The sequence below is a fragment of the Heptranchias perlo genome, chromosome 44 (genome assembly GCF_035084215.1).
Source record: "Heptranchias perlo isolate sHepPer1 chromosome 44, sHepPer1.hap1, whole genome shotgun sequence".
Taxonomy (NCBI): Eukaryota; Metazoa; Chordata; class Chondrichthyes; order Hexanchiformes; family Hexanchidae; genus Heptranchias; species Heptranchias perlo.
The window spans coordinates 472,827-493,175 of NC_090368.1; the positions used below are offsets into that span (position 1 = coordinate 472,827).

Here is a 20,349-nt window from a genome sequence, read left to right on the forward strand (position 1 = left end):
ATCACTAGAGCGTAAGTGTGAATGTGGACATTGAGTAAGGACAAGATCGGGCATGACTGATAATTATTCTCACTCTTGTCTTTGTTCACACATGAAGAATGGTCGCTTGGGAGAGGTACTGGAGTGTTGCACATCTCTTCCCCACTGAGATCAGCACTTCCAGGAGAAGGAAAGGAGAAAGTTAGGGAGAAAATTGACTGAAAATAGTGATGTATATTCTGCTTTCCAGCCTGCCCGATGTACAAGGAACTATCCTCACGAGGGAAATATTTCTCCCAAAGCAGTACGAATGCTGAGGTGATTGACCTAACGTTAGACAGCTCATCGGATGAAGAGGAGCCTTCGGTAAAGAGACACTGTCCCATTGTGACCCCCACACATCTGTCATCAGCAATCAACAAACAGTGAGTTAATTTTCAAAATAATTCATCTTCTAATTTTCTCTCCAGTTTTAAGTCACTTCCCTGGCTGGAGAGTCCAGAACTAGGAGTCATAGTCTCGGATAAGGGGTTGGACGTTTAGGACCGAGATGAGGAAAAATTTCTTCACTCAGAGGGTTGCGAATCTTAGGAATTCTCTACCCGAGAGGGCTGTGGATGCTGAGTCGTTGAGTATATTCAAGACTGAGATCGATGGATATTTGGACTCTAAGGGAATCAAGGGATATGGGGATCGGGCGGGAAAGTGGAGTTGAGGTCAAAGATCAGCCATGATCTTATTGACTGGTGGAGCAGGCTCGAGGGGCCGAATGGCCTACTCCTCCTCTTTCTTATGTTCTGATGTACAGCTCTAGTTGGGTATATGAAAGTATAATTGGTTTTTAACAGGTTGCTGAACCTTCACCAACTGCCTCCGATGCTTCAAAATCCAGCTACCACTGGGGTTTCTACAGACTACCTCTCCTCTCTCTCCATCCCAGAATACCACCTCTCCTACCACATGCCCCCGCTGCCCTCCGACATTCAAGGTAACTTTCTTTCATTTTCCAATTTTCTCCTCTCGTGCCCTGAAGGCTCTGACTCTGGGCTACGGCCTCTGGTGTCGGCTGGAATCTCACACTGACTCTGGGCTACGGCCCCTGGTGTCAGCTGGAATCTCACACTGACTCTGGGCTACGGCCCCTGGTGTCGGCTGGAATCTCACACTGACTCTGGGCTACGGCCCCTGGTGTCAGCTGGAATCTCACACTGACTCTGGGCTACGGCCCCTGGTGTCAGCTGGAATCTCACACTGACTCTGGGCTAGAGCCCCTGGTGTCGGCTGGAATCTCACACTGACTCTGGGCTACGGCCCCTGGTGTCAGCTGGAATCTCACACTGACTCTCTGGGCTAGAGCCCCTGGTGTCGGCTGGAATCTCACACTGACTCTGGGCTACGGCCCCTGGTGTCGGCTGGAATCTCACACTGACTCTCTGGGCTAGAGCCCCTGGTGTCGGCTGGAATCTCACACTGACTCTGGGCTACGGCCCCTGGTGTCGGCTGGAATCTCACACTGACTCTCTGGGCTACGGCCCCTGGTGTCAGCTGGAATCTCACACTGACTCTCTGGGCTAGAGCCCCTGGTGTCGGCTGGAATCTCACACTGACTCTGGGCTACAGCCCCTGGTGTCGGCTGGAATCTCACACTGACTCTGGGCTACGGCCCCTGGTGTCGGCTGGAATCTCACACTGACTCTGGGCTACAGCCCCTGGCGTCAGCTGGAATCTCACACTGACTCTGGGCTACAGCCCCTGGCGTCAGCTGGAATCTCACACTGACTCTGGGTTACAGCCCCTGGTGTCGGCTGGAATCTCACACTGACTCTCTGGGCTAGAGCCCCTGGTGTCGGCTGGAATCTCACACTGACTCTGGGCTACAGCCCCTGGTGTCGGCTGGAATCTCACACTGACTCTGGGCTACGGCCCCTGGTGTCGGCTGGAATCTCACACTGATTCTGGGCTACAGCCCCTGGCGTCAGCTGGAATCTCACACTGACTCTGGGCTACAGCCCCTGGCGTCAGCTGGAATCTCACACTGACTCTGGGCTACAGCCCCTGGCGTCAGCTGGAATCTCACACTGACTCTGGGTTACAGCCCCTGGCGTCGGCTGGAATCTCACACTGACTCTCTGGGTTACAGCCCCCCTGGTGTCGGCTGGAATCTCACACTGATTCTGGGCTACAGCCCCTGCTAACTCCGCCTGCAGACTGTGGGTGTTTATCTGACTGAAATGGGAGGTGATAGTTTCTAACTTGCCTATTTCTATGCTTCTGACCAATTGGCAAACGAGAGTGTAATGATGACTGAGGCAGCACATCGGGGAATGTTGCAGAGTGCAAGTGTCTGCGGCAGAATCTGACTGTTTCTGTGTTTATCTCACAGGTTTAGATTTATTTTCCTTCTTACAAGCAGACAGTCAGGTGAGTAAAATCGAGCCTCTGTGCTGTTATATATATTTTTAACTGTATGTTGTGTTTTCTGCACATTGCAGTGAGGAGTGTTAGTGCTGAGATTGATACACCTCCTATCTCAGTTACCCAGATAGCCTCAACCAGCTGTCTCTCTGCACTTTAGAGAAGTGCTGATTAAATCCTTTATTTATAATAACGGAGGGAATAGATTGTGTTCATGTAGACCAGTCATTTCAACTGAAGAGGTTAGAGAGAATCAGGGTCACACTTACAGGGAATAGTGGACATGTGGAACAGGGATGAACACTGATTCACTCAATTGCTTCAACTGTTCTTCTCTGTACAAGAGGTCAGTGTCCTGTTATGTAAATCAAGGACGACGTGATCTCCTGGGCTAGTTTCGATCGCCTAGGGGGCGGTCGGAGAGGAATTTTCCCCCTAATTGGCTGTGGGTTTTGAATCTTGTTTTTTGCCTCTCCTCAGATCACCACAAGGCTCCAGGTGGGTGGGGAGTGTCTGCATCGTGATGCATGGGGCATCGCTACAGTGTGGGACAGGCTGGATGGGCCAGTAGGTATTTTCTGGTCTGTCATTTTTGATATGTGCACAGCACTAGCATTAGTTACTGCTGGCCAGGAGCAGGAGTTAGATACAGAGTAAAGCTCAATAACCAGGGGGCATAGATTTACAGTGATTGGTAGAAGGATTAGAGGGGAGCTGAGGAGAATTTTTTTTCACTCAGAGGGCGGTGGGGGTCTGGAACTCACTGCCTGAAAGGGTGGTAGAGGCAGAAACCCTCAACTCATTTAAAAAGTACCTGAAATGCCGTAACCTACAGGGCTACAGACCAAGTGCTGGAAAGTGGGATTAGGCTGGATGGCTCATTTTCGGCCGGCATGGACACGATGGGCCGAATGACCTCCTTCTGTGCCGTAAATTTTTGATGATTCTAAGCCTGTAGACTGAGGGAGGGGAGGAGTTCCACAGTGTTGAGGTCCTGGAAGTAGGAGATGGTGTGGAATCCTCATTGCAATGCAGGGAGAAAGAAGGGGGGGGGGTGGGTGCAGTATTTCTGGTCATTAAGACTGTCTTAGCAATTGCGTGTTTTCCGTTTCCCTGCAGCACTACAGTTCAGTTATCACCAGCTCCTCCGATGACCAGGATGCCATGCGCTCCTCTCTCAGTCACTTCTTCCAGTTCAGTGCCTCACCACATTTCCTGGAGCCTGTCCTCACCCCAACGAGTGGAGTGCAAGGGACAACCAGCAGGAGCAGCAACATCATGTGTGGCAGCGTTGCGAGGGAGAGTCAGCACAGTTCCCCTGGCCTCGGAGCCCTGAGCAGTGGGACAGGTCCCAGCCCAGGGCACATACTGGACATCATCTCTTTAGACTAAGAAAACAAACCAATAATGAACGAGAACGGAGAATCAGAACAGGAACGCAATCCACTTTTATAAACTGGTGTAAAAGATATTTAATATCATTAATCTGACCTGGAGTGTGTGCGCGTGACTGGCCACGGTCTCGGCCAGTGGTTTACCACTCAGTCACCAGGTGTGAGTGATCAGTGATTCGTCAGTAAGCACAGGAGAGCTCTGGGCCCCAACTTCCTGCCCATTGCAATACAGATGTGCTCGAGGCCCTCACCGGCAATTCCCAAACTATTTTTGCCAGTGATGTTCTGGCAGGTGGGTGTTTAACTTTTTGCCATTTGATCCCTGCAGCTGAAGCTCTGGACTTGGCCCTATAAGCTGGACTCTCCTCCTCTGTCCCTGCGCAGTGTGAGGAGGGGCTCGCAGTTACACCTGTGTGTGGAGGATTCTATACCGGCACATCCTACAGGGGCAGTGCCCACTGGGGTTGAGTGTTACCTTGCGCGAACGAGGTCAGAGTATGAAGGTTAAGGGAGGTGACTATGACGCTCTACAAAGGTGTGGTTTAGCCCGAGCCCTAACCCTAATGTAGGCCTGTACTTTTTACAGTTTGATCCCTTGGTGAGTCAAAGGATAATTGAAGAGTTTGGAGAACTGTAGAGATTCTTGGCCCAGAATGGCTGACAGGAAGCCATGAACATTTGTCTCTCAATGATCAGTTGATTCACAAGCATTAACAGATTGTGAACTGAGCTGAGTTTTTGAGGGGCTTCTGTTGATGGGCCTGCCTGTGATACCCGCCCCCTACACACACCTGCGTGAAGGGGGTGACCCTGCTTTTAAGCACCTCAAAGTGTTCTCCCATTGTTTGCTCATCCCAGCCACCAGGAGCAATGCTCGAGGTCAGGTGGGGAAGAGATTCCAGAGGACTGGATAGAGTGTTCTGGACACAACAGGGAATCCCAGAGATGAGGGGAAATGTTGTCACTTTTTTAAATGTAATTTCCAATATATTTTAATCAATGTTAAAATGATCTTTTTTAAAGAATTATAAATGAACATTCTGTACAGAGAAAGCAAATGATCTATTTTCAGTTGCAGCTATTTTGTAAATATATTATAACAAAATTTAAAATGTAAAAAATTCCAAAGACTATACTCTGTGGGCAGGACATGACTATGGAATGGTAGACACTCATGCCTGTTACATGCTGATACCTCGATATTTATACATTTAACCTCATTTTCTTCAGTTAGCAGTCAGTGAATAACCTGCTACCTACAGTGAGCAACACCAACCAGACAACAGGATGATTCTTGCCTGGCACAGGGCCCAGAGTTGAAAGCATCTGGCACCCTTCAGTGCCCCTGGGGATTCAGGGTGGAGCATTGCCAACACAGCATAGCAGATGTAAAGGGAGAGGTGCAGATGTGGACAGTAGGGAAGGAGAGTTAGTTTTGGTATTATTCACTGAGCAGGAATTCACACTGAATCTTTCTGTGTGTTCGAGATGTATCAATCCTGTTAAATGCAATTAAAAGATGAGGAAACCAGGAAAGAGGTTGGGCTTTTATTTGATCAACACACAACAGGGATTTTCTGTTAACGGAGGAAGCTGTCACCTGCAGCAGGCTTCCCACCAGCTGTTAAACCCACACTGCCTGGGCCTGATTTGTAGTTTCTTCCTGTATTAGAGAACTCGACTGGTTTACCAACCAGCTCTGATCTCCTCTTCCACTGGTTCGAGGTTTGCTGCAGTGTGTGGGAAGTAGAGTTTGAGCCAGGGCAGTATAGCAGTTACCCTTCAGACAAAACATTAAATTTAGGTTCAGCTTCCAGTGGCTGTGAAGATTCTTCAGCGTTATTGGACAGGCAGGGAGTTGGGTCAACATTTCTCTCTCAATCGATGTGGCTGCAAACAGATTAACTGATTATTTCATTTACTAACTTGCAATTCCCTAGTTAGCTGCATCGTTTAACTACGTTACCATCACTGCTTTGCTGGACACTCCACAGTAAGCTTCATTTTAAAGACATCTTTTATTAATCAATCTGACAAAAGAAAAACCTAAAACACACACTGGGGTTTACACAGTCAGCTGTTAAGTGTCCTCTCACTCAGCAGACTGGCCAGTAAACCACACATTCAATGAGCGACTGTCGTACTCCCTGGGTTCCTACAGATCTGATCCTTAGTGCCTCCAGTTTACCGTTTATTTGGTGCCTCTTTCTCGATGCGGGTGGTGTTGATGTAGGATTCCAGCATAAATATAGTCTCATCCACCTGATTCTCACTCGAATCCAACCTGAAAAAGATCAGAGAGTCAGGCCCACCTCTAACGTGTAATTGTCACCCCCCCGCCTCCCCATCCTGAAGGTGCTGAATGGTTCCCCAGGAGCTCACCCAAGTGGCCGTTCTTTATACGTGGGCCTAGACAGCCAGCATCAGCTGGAGAATATTCAGGCCGATTAAGAGCTTTGAAATTGCTGACTTCCCCCCCCCCCCCACCCCTCCTGCCCCAGCAACCCCCCTCTCCGGCCCCTCACATGTTGACGTTGTGTTTCAGTGTTTCCAGCTGCTGCTGTTCAGGAGCTGTGATCATCTCCTCAATTTCCTGCAACTGCAGCTCCTCTGCCCCTGTTGCCTGCATCGATGCGATGATGGCTTCGATTCGCTGAGACTTCTCCAGGAGCCGCCTGAAAGGAGAAATTAAAATCACACTCGTTACACAACGGACCTGGAACCATAGAATCTTACGGCACAGAGAGGGGCCATTTGGCCTATCGCCCTGTGCAGGCTCTCACTTCCCTGTCCATTCCCCCATAGCCTCTTAAAATTCTCCCATTAAGTTTGATAACTTAATTATGATTTTTATTATGATTAATAATATTATCTTAATGAGACCTCAGTCAGAGTCTTGAGCTGTATTGGGCTCCACACTATAGGAGGGATATTGAGGCAATAGAGAGGGTGCAGCCTGGAATAAGGAAATATAAATATGTGGAAAGACTTGAAAAATTGAGTCTTTTTTCATGGAATCATAGATACTGACAGACTGGAGGGGCCGAATGGTTTGTTTCCATGTTGTAACGTCTATGGATTTCAATGTAAACATCAGACTTCCTCTTAACTACGTTCATGATTAACAGCACTCCGGATTCTCCTCTCTCGTCTGTGAGTCTCTCCACGGCTCCAATATTCTTCCCAAAACTGGGCACAATATTCTCATTGCCACTTAACCAGCAACTTGGATATGAAGATCCCAACGGCCCTATTCAAAAGAGGGCAGAGGAGTTCTCCCCCCCCCACCACACTCCCTGCATCCTCAGGCCTCACCGCACCATCTCCGACTCCCACTCATTCTCCATGCTGCAGTTTCCCTTTTACAATCTGCAGTCCTTCAAATCGCAAGCTTGGTGTCACCTAACCCCCACTTCCTGATTTACCTCATCATCTCTCCGTGACCCAGTCTGGTAAGTGGGATCCCAACTGCCCAGCACTCTCCTTGGGCTCAGCCCCAGGACCTGGATTTCCACCAATCACCACTCACTCATTTGCCACTCACTTGTTCTCTCGGGTTTCGTACTCTCGCCTATCGATCAGATTAACCACAGTCTGTGAAGTAAAACAATAAAAAACAAAGGAGTCAGTCCCAACAGGAGAGAGCGTCACAACAGGGCAGGGGATTTAAGTATATAGAACAACAGATACCCGGGAGTGAGTTACAGGCTGGAATCTAATCGAGGGATTCGGGGGGGTCTATATATAGAATAACAGATACCCGGGAGTGAGTTACAGGCTGGAATCTAATCGAGGGGTTCGGGGGGTTTATATATAGAATAACAGATACCCGGGAGTGAGTTACAGACTGGAATCTAATCGAGGGGTTCGGGGGGGTTTATATATAGAATAACAGATACCCGGGAGTGAGTTACAGACTGGAATCTAATCGAGGGGTTCGGGGGGGTTTATATATAGAATAACAGATACCCGGGAGTGAGTTACAGGCTGGAATCTAATCGAGGGGTTCGGGGGGTTTATATATAAAATAACAGATACCCGGGAGTGAGTTACAGACTGGAATCTAATCGAGGGGTTCGGAGGGTTGAAATATAGAATAACAGATACCCGGGAGTGAGTTACAGACTGGAATCTAATCGAGGGGTTCGGGGGGGTTGAAATATAGAATAACAGATACCCGGGAGTGAGTTACAGGCTGGAATCTAATCGAGGGGTTCGGGGGGTTTATATATAGAATAACAGATACCCGGGAGTGAGTTACAGACTGGAATCTAATCGAGGGGTTCGGGGGGTTTATATATAGAATAACAGATACCCGGGAGTGAGTTACAGACTAGAATCTAATCGAGGGGTTCGGGGGGGTTTATATATTGAATAACAGATACCCGGGAGTGAGTTACAGACTGGAATCTAATCGGGGGGTTCGGGGGGTTTATATATAGAATAACAGATACCCGGGAGTGAGTTACAGGCTGGAATCTAATCGAGGGGTTCGGGGGGTTTATATATAGAATAACAGATACCCGGGAGTGAGTTACAGACTGGAATCTAATCGAGGGGTTCGGAGGGTTTATATATAGAATAACAGATACCCGGGAGTGAGTTACAGGCTGGAATCTAATCGAGGGGTTCGGGGGGTTTATATATAGAATAACAGATACCCGGGAGTGAGTTACAGGCTGGAATCTAATCGAGGGGTTCGGGGGGGTTTATATATAGAATAACAGATACCCGGGAGTGAGTTACAGACTGGAATCTAATCGAGGGGTTCGGGTTACACTCTGTTGCCATGGTTACCTTGTAACACCGCTGTAGAATCATGCGTGCCGTTGGCAGTAAGTTGACTGTGTACAGATAGAAGGTTCTGGAAGGCGCGTGGTCAGGCGTTTTTGGAATTTCCTGGAAGGAAAAAGAGTGAAAGCTGGAACATGATGCATAAAATGGAGGATAGGGCCTCAAACGTGTGACTGTTGGAAGTGTCAGTCCCAGGCCAGCACTCAGACGGACAGTGAGAGCGAGACGGAGGTGGCCAGAGACCCGGGGCGGGCGTGGCCAGAGACCCGGGGTGGGGTGGGGTGGGGCCAGAGAGGGGGAAGGAGGGAGGATTCCGTGCCTGCAGAGAGATGAAGTTTTCGGACAGCATGCTGTACATCATCGCCTTTGCCTCTTTAGCCGGGATCATCGCAAAATCCTCCACTTGTTTCTGTTCCAAGTGCCGTTTCCGGAGCAGAAGCCGGAAAATTCGAGCCGATCGCGAACCAAACCTGGGAGGGAAACGCAAACAGAACTCAGCATCCTGTAACATTCAAGAATCACAGGGCCACTGCACTAACAGGTTCTCAGTTATATTAACGTTAAACATCAACTGGGGCTGCACTGAAAATACAGCACACGGCCCAGTGAACACAGAGCAGGAGAGCCCCAGGCTCCCTCCCCGGCCTGTGCTGGGTTAGGCTGATCCCAGCTCTGGTGGAATTGGGGGTTCCTGCTCTTGGCCCCAGTACCCTGGGTGTAGAGAGAGGGGTAAACCAGGCATGGCTCCAGCCGCTGATCACCGCACATAATAAAACATTAGGAAAAGGGCAGGGAACTGGGGTTAGAACAGACTGCTGCAGGCAAAGAGCCGACAGCACAGGTGCGATAGGCTGAACGGCCTCAGTCATTAACCCTCTTACCTCTCCTGTACGACGGACTCCACTGTTGCCCCTGCGAGAGAGGCCAGTGCCCGGTGAAGATCAGCACCGCTGTTAAAGAAACTTCACCAGAAGTAAATCCAGGCAAGGCCATCAACAAATGTTGAGATATCTGTACACCGACTGGGGTCTCAAACACCCCCCTCTCTCAATCCCCCCCTCTCAAGGAGATATCTGTGCAGTGACCGGTGTCTCTCAGACCCTCTCGGAGTTTTTTAAAAATTCGTTCATGGGATGTGGGTGTCGCTGGCGAGGCCGGCATTTATTGCCCGTCCCTAATTGCCCTCGAGAAGGTGGTGGTGAGCCGCCTTCTTGAACCGCTGCAGTCCGTGTGGTGAAGGTTCTCCCACAGTGCTGTTAGGAAGGGAGTTCCAGGATTTTGACCCAGCGACAATGAAGGAACGGCGATAAATTTCCAAGTCGGGATGGTGTGTGACTTGGAGGGGAACGTGCAGGTGGTGTTGTCCCCATGTGCCTGCTGCTTTTGTCCTTCTAGGTGGTAGAGGTCGCGGGTTTGGGAGGTGCTGTCGAAGAAGCCTTGGCGAGTTGCTGCAGTGCATCCTGTGGATGGTGCACACTGCAGCCACTGTGCGCCGGTGGTGAAGGGAGTGAATGTTTAGGGTTGTGGATGGGGTGCCAATCAAGTGGGCTGCTTTGTCCTGGATGGTGTCGAGCTTCTGGAGTGTTGTTGGAGCTGCACTCATCCAGGCAAGTGGAGAGTATTCCATCACACTCCTGACTTGTGCCTTGTAGATGGTGGAAAGGCTTTGGGGAGTCAGTCCCCTCTCAGGGAGTTATCTGTACACTGACTGGGGTCTCTCAGTACCCTCGGTGGTAAATGGGAGCTGCCCTTTTGTGCAGCATTCTCTCTCTTGCCTGACCAGCAGTTGTGATTATAAGGAGTGGGGAGAGGGGAGTGAGAAACGTGGTATGTGTGAATGATCTCCACTCTTAACATTTAGACGCATTTCGCATGCAATCAGGGTTTCCAGAACATTCCATCTACTTGTGCCATGTAACAAGTAAAAACTACTTGAAGATTATTTATAGAGACTGAGATCATAAGTAGGATGGAGTTGAGGAGGACAGAGCCTCCTTCTGGACAACGGGAGTTAGGACCCAGGACACCACTGAAAAGGATACGTATGACAAACATCCCACCACCACTCTCCCCCGATTTCCCAACAAACTCCATCTGGAACAAGAACAAGAACAAAAACATTTCATTAGATCCATCCAGAAAATACAGCACATAAGCTCAGATACTGGAACAGGAACTAGTCAGCTCAGAGAATAAAAACACCCGCTGGGTTACTGTGTTTCAGAGTAATTTTTTTTTATTCGTTCATGGGATGTGGGCGTCGCTGGCGAGGCCGGCATTTATTGCCCATCCCTAATTGCCCTGGAGAAGGTGGTGGTGAGCCGCCTTCTTGAACCGCTGCAGTCCGTGTGGTGAAGGTTCTCCCACAGTGTTGTTAGGAAGGGAGTTCCAGGATTTTGACCCAGCGACGATGAAGGAACGGCCGATATATTTCCAAGTCGGGATGGTGTGTGACTTGGAGGGGAACGTGCAGGTGGTGTTCCCATGTGCCTGCTGCTCTTGTCCTTCTAGGTGGTAGAGGTCACGGGTTTGGGAGGTGCCGTCGAAGAAGCCTTGGCAAGTTGCTGCAGTGCATCCTGTGGATGGTACACACTGCAGCCACAGTGCGCCGGTGGTGAAGGGAGTGAATGTTTAGGGTGCTGGATGGGGTGCCAATCAAGCGGGCTGCTTTGTCCTGGATGGTGTTGAGCTTCTCGAGTGTTGTTGGAGCTGCACTCATCCAGACAAGTGGAAAGTATTCCATCACACTCCTGACTTGTGCCTCGTAGATGGTGGAAAGGCTTTCGGGAGACAGGAGGTGAGTCACTCGCCGCAGAATACCCAGCCTCTGACCTGCTCTTGTAGCTACAGTATTTATGTGGCTGGTCCAGTTAGGTTTCTGGTCAATGGTAACCCCTAGGATGTTGATGGTGGGGGATTCGGCGATGGTAATGCCGTTGAATGTCAAGGGGAGGTGGTTAGACTCTCGTTGGAGATGGTCATTGCCTGGCACTTGTCTGGCGTGAATGTTACTTGGCACTTATCAGCCCAAGCCTGAATGTTGTCCAGGTCTTGCTGCATGCGGGCTCGGACTGCTTCATTATCTGAGGGGCTGCGAATGGAACTGAACGCTGTGCAATCATCAGCGAACATCCCCATTTCTGATGGGCCAAGGATACTACCTTGAGGAACTCCTGCAGCAATGTCCTGGGGCTGAGACGATTGGCCTCCAACAACCACTACCATCTTCCTTTGTGCTAGGTATGACTCCAGCCACTGGAGAGTTTTCCCCGATTCCCATTGACTTCAATTTTACTAGGACTCCTTGGTGCCACACGCGGTCAAATGCTGCCTTGGTGTCAAGGGCAGTCACTCTCACCTCACCTCTGGAATTCAGCTCTTTTGTCCATGTTTGGACCAAGGCTGTAATGAGGTCTGGAGCCGAGTGGTCCTGGCGGAACCCAAACTGAGCATCGATGAGCAGGTTATTGGTGAGTAAGTGCCACTTGATAGCACTGTCGACGACACCTTCCATCACTTTGCTGATGATTGAGAGTAGACCGATGGGGCGGTAATTGGCCAGATTGGATTTGTCCTGCTTTTTGTGGGCAGGACATACCTGGGCAATTTTCCACATTGTCAGGTAGATGCCAGCGTTGTAGCTATACTGGAACAGTTTGGCTAGAGGCGCGGCTAGTTCTGGAGCACAAGTCTTCAGCACTACAGCCGGGATGTTGTCGGGGCCCACAGCCTTTGTGCACTCAACCGTTTCTTGATATCACATGTAGTGAATCGAATTGACTGAAGACTGGCTTCTGTGATGGTGGGGATATCGGGAGGAGGCCGAGATGGATCATCTATTTGGCACCTCTGGCTGAAGATAGTTGCAAACAGTTCAGCCTTGTCTTTTGCACTCGCATGCTGGACTCTGCTATCATTGAGGATGGGGATGTTCACAGAGCCCCCTCCTCCCGTTAGTTGTTTAATTGTCCACCACTATTCACGACTGGATGTGGCAGGACTGCAGAGCTTTGATCTGATCCGTTGGTTGTGGAATCGCTTAGCTCTGTCTATAGCATGTTCCTTCCACTGTTTAGCATGCATGTAGTCGTGAGTTGTAGCTTCACCAGGTTAGCACCTCATTTTCAGGTACGCCTGGTGCTGCTCCTGGCATACTCTTCTACACTCCTCATTGGAACCAGGGTTGATCCCCTGGCTTGTTGGTTACAGATTGTGCTGGAATACAATTCTGCTGCTGCTGATGGCCCACAGCGCCTCGTGGATGCCCAGTTTTGAGCTGCTAGATCTGTTCTGAATCTATCCCATTTAACACAGTGATAGTGCCACACAACACATTGGATGGTGTCCTCAGTGCGAAGATGGGACTTTGTCTCCACGAGGACTGTGTGGTGATCACTCCTACCAATACTGTCATGGACAGATGCATCTGCGACAGGTCAATCGGTGAGGATGAGGTCAAGTAGGTTTTTCCCTCGTGTTGGTTCACTCACCACCTGCTGCAGGCCCAGTCTGACAGCTATGTCCTTCAGGACTCGGCCAGCTCAGTCGATAGTGGTGCTACCGAGCTTCTCTTGGTGATGAACATTGAAGTCCCCCACCCAGAGTACATTTTGTGCCCTTGCTACCCTCAGTGCTTCCTCCAAGTGGTGCTCAACATGGAGGAGGACTGATTCATCAGCTGAGGGAGGACGGTAGGTGGTAATCAGCAGGAGGTTTCCTTGCCCATGTTTGACCTGATGCCATGAGATTTCATGAGGTCCAGAGTCAATGTTGAGGACTCCCAGGGCCACTCCCTCCTGACTGTATATCACTGTACCGCCACCTCTGGTAAACCTCTGACTCCACCGCACCCCCCCTCCCCAAATTCTGGAATGATTCCTGCAGGTTGGAGTGTGGCAAATGTAACCCCACTATTTAAGAAAGGGGGGGGGGGGGAAGAGAGAAAGCAGGGAACTACAGACCAGTTAGCTTATCAGTAGTAGGGAAAATGCTAGAGTCTATTATAAAGGATGTGATAACAGGACACTTAGAAAATATCAACGGAATTAGACAAAGTCAACATGGATTTATGAAAGAGAAATCATGTTTGAGGATGTAACTAGTAGAGATAAGGGGGAAACCAGTGGAATCGTTTATTTGGATTTTCAGAGGCTTTCAATAAGGTCCCACACAGGAGATTGGTGAACAAAGTTAGAGCACATGGGATTGGGGGGAATATTCTGGCATGGATTGAGAACTGGTTAACAGACAGGAAACAGAGAGTAGGAATAAACGGATCTTTTTCAGGGTGGCAGGTGGTGACTAGTAGAGTACCGCAGGGATCAGTGCTTGGGCCCCAGCTATTCACAATATATAGCAATGATTTGGATGAGGGAACCAAATGTAATATTTCCAAGTTTGCTGACGACACAAAACTAGGTGGGATCGTGAGTTGTGAGGAGGATGCAAAGAGGCTTCAAGGGGATATAGACAGGCTAAGTGAGTGGGCAAGAACATGGCAGATGGAATATAATGTGGAAAAATGTGAAGTTATCCACTTTGGTAGGAAAAACAGAAATGCAGAATATTTTTTAAATGGTGAGAGATTGTGAAATGTTGATGTTCAAAGGGACCTGGGTGTCCTTGTACACCAGTCATTGAAAGCAAACATGCAGGTGCAGCAAGCAATTAGGAAGGGAAATGGTATGGGGGCCTTTATCACAAGAGGATTTGAGCACAAAAGTAAAGTTGTCTTACTGCAATTCTACAGGGCCTTGGTGAGACTGCACCTGGAGTATAGTGTATGATTTTGGTCGTCTTACTGAAGGATATACTTGCCATAGAGGGAGTGCAACGAAGGTTCACCAGACTGATCCCTGGGATGGCGGGATTGTCGTATGAGGAGAGATTGGGTTGACTAGGCCTGTATTCTCTAGAGTTTAGAAGAACGAGAGATGATCTCATTGAAACATACAAAATTCTTACAGGGCTCGACAGGGTAGATGCAGGGAGGATGTTTCCCCTGGCTGGGGAATCGAGAACCAGGGGTCACAGTCTCAGAATAAGGGGTCGGCCATTTAGGACTGAGATGAGGAGAAATTTCTTCACTGAGGGTGGTGAATCTTTGGAATTCTCTACCCCAGAGGGCTGAGGAGGCTCAGTCATTGAGTACATTCAAAACAGAGATCGATAGATTTCTAGATATTAAAGGCATCAAAGGATATGGGGATGGTGCAGGAAAATTTAGGTAGATGATCAGCCATGATCACGTTGAATGGCGGAGCAGACTCGAGGGGCTGGACGGCCTACTCCTGCTCTTATTTCTTACGTTCCCCTCTCCGCCCCCCCCCCGCCCTGTCGCCCGACCGCTCCGCCCCCCCCGCCCCCGGATCGCACCCAAGGGACGTTATTAACAGTCAGTGGAGTTGTGACCTGCCGCAGCAGATTGCCTCCAGTATGTGGACAAGGCCCGCAGGCCAATTCCTGACCATCTTCAGGCCTCTGGGTTCAGGCACAGAAGGAAATCTACCCCATGACCACTCAGTCCTCAGTGGGAATATCAGGCCCCTCTTCTCTCTCCACAGATACTGACTGACTGGCTGTGTTCCCAGCATTTTCAGTCTTTAAATCTCGGCTTCCCTTTATTATCTGCTCTGACTATACCAACTTTCCAGTTCCAGTTTGACGTGGGGTGAGGTTAGAAAAGGATCAGTTGTGATCCCACATGTTGAACAGAACAAGTAAATGGAGATATTTAAAATACCCACCGGATCATCACTCAGGAGTGAGAGGTACTGGTCCAGGACTTGTTTGGAGAGGTTGTATCCAGAAGGAAATGCCCGGAAAATCTATCGGCAAAAGGGAGACACAATTGAAATATTCTCCTCTGGATTTGGTCAGAATATGACCGAGGTGAGAGAGCTTTACTCTGTATCTAACCCTGTACCTGCCCTGGGAGTGTTTGATGGGACAGTGTAGAGGGAGCTTTACTCTGTATCTAACCCTGTACCTGCCCTGGGAGTGTTTGATGGGACAGTGTAGAGGGAGCTTTACTCTGTATCTAACCCTGTACCTGCCCTGGGAGTGTTTGATGGGACAGTGTAGAGGGAGCTTTACTCTGTATCTAACCCTGTACCTGCCCTGGGAGTGTTTGATGGGACAGTGTAGAGGGAGCTTTACTCTGTATCTAACCCTGTACCTGCCCTGGGAGTGTTTGATGGGACAGTGTAGAGGGAGCTTTACTCTGTATCTAACCCGTGCTGTACCTGCCCTGGGAGTGTTTGATGGGACAGTGTAGAGGGAGCTTTACTCTGTATGTAACCCTTCCCGGGTTCACGGGCGATGATTGACTTTTCTCACCTCATTGGATGAAAGTGGCTGGGTGTGAGAGGAAGTGCAGGATGTGGTGACCTCACTCATTCTCAGCATCGTTCGGACAATCTCACTGCTGGTCTGTGGGGAGCAGAAACAGCAGCAATCATTCCCCTTTCCTCCTCCAACCATTCTCTCCTCTCCGGCAGGTTCAGGTTTAGCCGTGATGCTGCCTAGAGTCGAATATCCTGCCAATCCTCGGTGCTGAGCCTCACTCGGGAAGTATGTTGTGTGAACGATCTGCCCGTGGAACCCGTACTCCAGCAGGACTCAGCACCATCAAGCAAGCAGGGAGGCAGAGGTGCAGGTTGGGTGGTATCTCTCACCCTGTCTGAATGGCCCCAGCATTTCAGTCCAACCTGCAGATCCAGGCAAGTCACAGGACAATACGAAACAGACCATCGAGCCTGTCCTGTCCCGTCATGGAGCACCTTATCACCACGACCCCCACATTGTAACCCCACCACCAGCAGCCAGCCCATCACACAAACCCAGGCCAATTCAGGGAAACGCCTGTCCCAACACCAAAGGAATTCACAGAAATGGCAGGAGACAGACACCCCAATACCCCACCCATCGATTGTACAGACACACACCCCAATACCCCACCCATCGATTGTACAGACACACACCCCAATACCCCACCCATCGATTGTACAGACACACACCCCAATACCCCACCCATCGATTGTACAGACACACACCCCAATACCCCACCCATCGATTGTACAGACACACACCCCAATACCCCACCCATCGATTGTACAGACACACACCCCAATACCCCACCCATCGATTGTACAGACACACACCCCCATACCCCACCCATCGATTGTACACAGTGAGAGCAGATACATGATCCACACAAGCTCAGCCCTGCCTTGCCAATGTACATAACACTATATTTAAAAGAGACATTTCTCCAGACTGCCCCATGGAGCAGAGTAGACAGGTGCACAAAGATGAATTGCGGCCTCTGATACCTGGTCCAGCTTGCTGCCGACAGCGGCCACGATGATCTGGTCCCTGAAATGCTGGTGAAATCGCTCAAAGTTCACCTGCCAGTAAACACCATCGTCCGGGGGAGGCTGTGAGACAGACAGACAGACAAGAGTTGTTCAAAACTGGCAATAGCACAAAATGCAGCCCTGCCCCCGGCCCTCCCCCCATCACTCACATTTACTTCACTGTTAAAAATTGCTTAGGGGACTCGGGGAGAGATTCAGCAGACCGTGGCAGGAAGTTAGTGAGACTCTTACAGGAAGTACACACTATCAACACCACTCAATAGACTGGTCAGTCACACAGGAAGTCATGTTTCCTGGGCCAATATTTATCCCTCAACCAACATCACTGAAACTGATGATCTGGTCATTATCACATTGCTGTTTGTGGGATCTTGCTGTGCGCAAATTGGCTGCTGTTTTTCCTACATCACAACAGTGACCACACTTCAAAAAGTACCTCATTGGCTCATGGAAGGCGCTATAGAAATGAAAGTTCTTTTATTTTAATCCCCCGAACTCCTTGTTGCACATTCAGTGAAAGCTTCCGTCCCTCTGGAGTTGCTGCAGGCTGTGTATAGCCGAGGGATGGGGGGCTCTGGATTAACTCTGGCCACGACACCCTGTCCGAGGTCACGTCACTCCTCAGACTTACGGTCAAATCACTGGAACAACTCACCTCCTGATCAGCACGGTCCTGCTTTAATCGTTTCGCTTTGGGTTCAGCATCGTCCTCAGTCACTCGTCTGCGTTTGCCTTGGCCTGAGGGGCAGAGAGAACATGCAGAAAAACAAAGCCCCACCGAACCACACAAGGGAAGTAACACAGAACACCTTAAATAGGAGAGTAAACACAGGCAGTGCGCGCACCCCCTCTCCTCCCCCCACCCCCGGGGCAGTGCGCGCACCCCCTCTCCTCCCCCCACCCCCGGGGCAGTGCGCGCACACAATCTCCCCCCACCCCCGGGGCAGTGCGCGCACACAATCTCCCCCCACCCCCGGGGCAGTGCGCGCACACAATCTCCCCCCACCCCCGGGGCAGTGCGCGCACACAATCTCCCCCCACCCCCGGGGCAGTGCACACACACACACCCCCTCTCCTCTCCCCACCCCCGGGGCAGTGCACACACACACACCCCCTCTCCTCTCCCCACCCCCGGGCAGTGCACACACACACACACCCCCTCTCCTCTCCCCACCCCCTGGCAGTGCACACACACACCCTCTCCCCACCCCCAGGCAACGCACTAGTTACTCAGGGACCCGAGTAATTAACGGTTCCTGACTGACCGCCTCCAATGTCTCTGGAAATCCGTGTACTGAGCTGCAAAGACCGGGGAGCCTCGGGCTCCTTGTGCCTCATTACCGGGTGTCAGTCAGACTGTAATCAGGAGCTCGTGCCCCTGGGCTGGGGCAGATCCAGTTTCTCACCAGTTCCCAGCGATTCCTGTGTGTGAATGTTGGGTGAAGACAGGACCAGCCTCGACTGTGGTGTGCCCCACACATGGTGGAATAGCCTGCTAGCACTATCTAGCTCCAGACACGAACTGCCACTCAAATGAGGCATCGGAGGCTGCGCCTCCCCCAGACAGGAGTTTGGAGGGGGGGGGGGGGGTCGGGGAACAGGTAAAGACTTTGGATATATGAAAGCAGACAGGGTGCCCGATCTCCTTACCGACTATGCTCAGGTTGGGGACTGTGTACATCTCCTTCTCATCTGTGACCAGGGTGGGAGCAGGAGGTAGTCGCCTTCCTTCAGCGGTCGCAGCCGAGTCTGGAACCACTGCACATTTCTGCAAAAAGTGCGTCTCCACCAAACGCACAAAGGTATTCGAGGCCTCACTGCATTCCATCGTTTTACCGTCTGTACAGAAAAAGAGACAATAAACTGAGCAAGGATTCCCACAAACTGCATACAACAGCATCGCCCCGTGACCGAGTGACCGACCCCTCGATAACACAGTCCCGTGACCGAGTGACCGACCCCTCGATAACACAGTCCTGAAACCAGGTCATTGACTCATACATTCAGCCTCCCTCAGCTCCATTTACACTTTCTGACCTCCTCCCTCTCCTCCATTCACACACACTCACCTTCCATCGTCTCCGTCAGCCTGTCCGCCACTTTCTTCACCACCCCGCTCATTGTCATCTTCCCGTTCTGCAGCAGTTCCTCGACGATGAGCTCTCCGGTGTCACCGTACAGTGTCTTTGCGGAGTAGATGTAACGTGGGTAACGGAGAATGCGAATAATCTGGGTGCAGTGCACCTCGTACTCCACAAAGCCCCGCTTGTGCACATGGTACGAGGCAAAGTTGTGATGGATGAGGACGCAGAGAGCCTTCTTCACCTGGAACACAGCACAGTGTGAGTCCAGCATCACAAACACCCACCCATGGTGTTCTCCCCACCTCTCCCTGGGGTATGGGTCCCTCAGGGACCCCCACATTTGTTATACCTAGACAATGATGTTCAACCATGAACATAGGAACAGGAGGAGGCCATTCAGCCCCTCAAGCCTGTTTTGCCATTCAGTGAGATCGTGGCTGATCTGTGACCTAACTCCATAAACCCGCCTTAGCCCCATATCCCTCAATACCTTTGGGTAACAAAAATCTTATCAAACTCAGATTTAAAATTAATAATTGAGTTCCAAACTTCTACCACCCTTTGCATGTAAAAGTGTTTCCTAACTTCACTCCTGAAAGTCCTGGCTCTAATTTATAAGACTATGTCCCTCAGAGGAGTGGAGGAGAAATGTTTCACCCAGAGGGTGGTGGGGGGCCTGGATCTCACTGCCTGAAGGGTGGTAGAGGCAGAAACCCTCATCACATTTGAAAAGTACTTGGATGTGCACTTGAAGTGCCGTAACCTACAGGGCTACAGACCAAGTGCTGAAAGTGGGATTAAGCTGGATAGCTCTTTCTCAGCTGGCACAGACACGATGGCCGAATGGCCGCGTAGCCAGAGGCAACGAAGTCCTCATCCCACGCCCTCACACACAGTGTCCAGAAGTCATCACTGGAGAAGAATCTGCAGCAGGAACCATGGCTGATTTTTCCCTCCAACACCAGGGCAATGAGGTAAACTGTGGTGCTGGAGATCAGTTCAGAGATGGAGCTCGAGACCCTGTGGATCACCAGCTGGGGCCATGACAGGCTGTAAATATCTCCACAGACTGGTACCTGATCGATTGGTGTCTCGGTGTTGTTGGCAATCAGTCGCAGAGGCTGCCAGCCTGTCCGAATAAGGTGAGTGCCAACTTTGGCCACAATCTCACCATAGTGTTCGAGGAGCAGGTGGGAGCAGATCTTTGCCTCAAGCTGCGTCATCTCCGGCTTCAATCACATCAGGCCACAAACCTACACATTCAATTAAAAAACAATTACTTTCCATCGCCACTAAAGCAGAGAA

At 50.4% G+C, this 20,349-nt stretch overlaps 2 protein-coding genes across 3 annotated transcripts in view; one reads left to right on the top strand and one right to left on the bottom strand.

Moving 5' to 3' along the window:
• LOC137306544 (E3 SUMO-protein ligase PIAS3-like) overlaps window positions 1-5,324 on the top strand; it is an 18,110-nt gene extending 12,786 nt beyond the window's left edge. Inside the window, exons 11-15 of one of the 2 annotated variants that reach the window (XM_067975813.1) lie at window positions 230-404; window positions 828-967; window positions 2,363-2,400; window positions 2,875-2,961; window positions 3,514-5,324. In XM_067975813.1, coding sequence (XP_067831914.1) covers window positions 230-404; window positions 828-967; window positions 2,363-2,400; window positions 2,875-2,961; window positions 3,514-3,786 — 713 coding nt within the window. In that variant the 3' untranslated portion in view covers window positions 3,787-5,324. The remainder of the gene's footprint in view (window positions 1-229; window positions 405-827; window positions 968-2,362; window positions 2,401-2,874; window positions 2,962-3,513) is intronic. The other variant, XM_067975814.1, reaches the window with a different exon arrangement.
• On the bottom strand, window positions 5,323-20,317 carry polr3c (polymerase (RNA) III (DNA directed) polypeptide C). The gene is made up of 15 exons (XM_067975815.1): window positions 20,121-20,317; window positions 19,030-19,285; window positions 18,611-18,799; window positions 17,616-17,698; window positions 16,916-17,020; window positions 15,921-16,013; window positions 15,329-15,409; window positions 10,625-10,676; window positions 9,464-9,524; window positions 8,902-9,052; window positions 8,586-8,687; window positions 7,333-7,382; window positions 6,314-6,463; window positions 5,977-6,072; window positions 5,323-5,678 (listed from the first exon to the last, which is right to left on the bottom strand). Exons 1-15 carry the CDS (start codon window positions 20,265-20,267, stop codon window positions 5,666-5,668), a joined length of 1,629 nt encoding a protein of 542 aa, XP_067831916.1. The 5' UTR covers window positions 20,268-20,317; the 3' UTR covers window positions 5,323-5,665.
• Window positions 20,318-20,349: the final 32 nt, after the last annotated feature.

Coding starts and splice junctions, on each gene's coding strand:
- polr3c (XM_067975815.1), bottom strand. CDS start 20,267: ATGACGCAGCTTGAGGCAAAGATCTGCTCCCACCTGCTCCTCGAACAC. Junction 17,699..18,610: donor CCCCAACCTGAGCATAGTCG/GTAAGGAGATCG, acceptor TCTGCCCCTCAG/GCCAAGGCAAACGCAGACGA. Junction 9,053..9,463: donor GAGTCCGTCGTACAGGAGAG/GTAAGAGGGTTA, acceptor TTTCCCTCCCAG/GTTTGGTTCGCGATCGGCTC.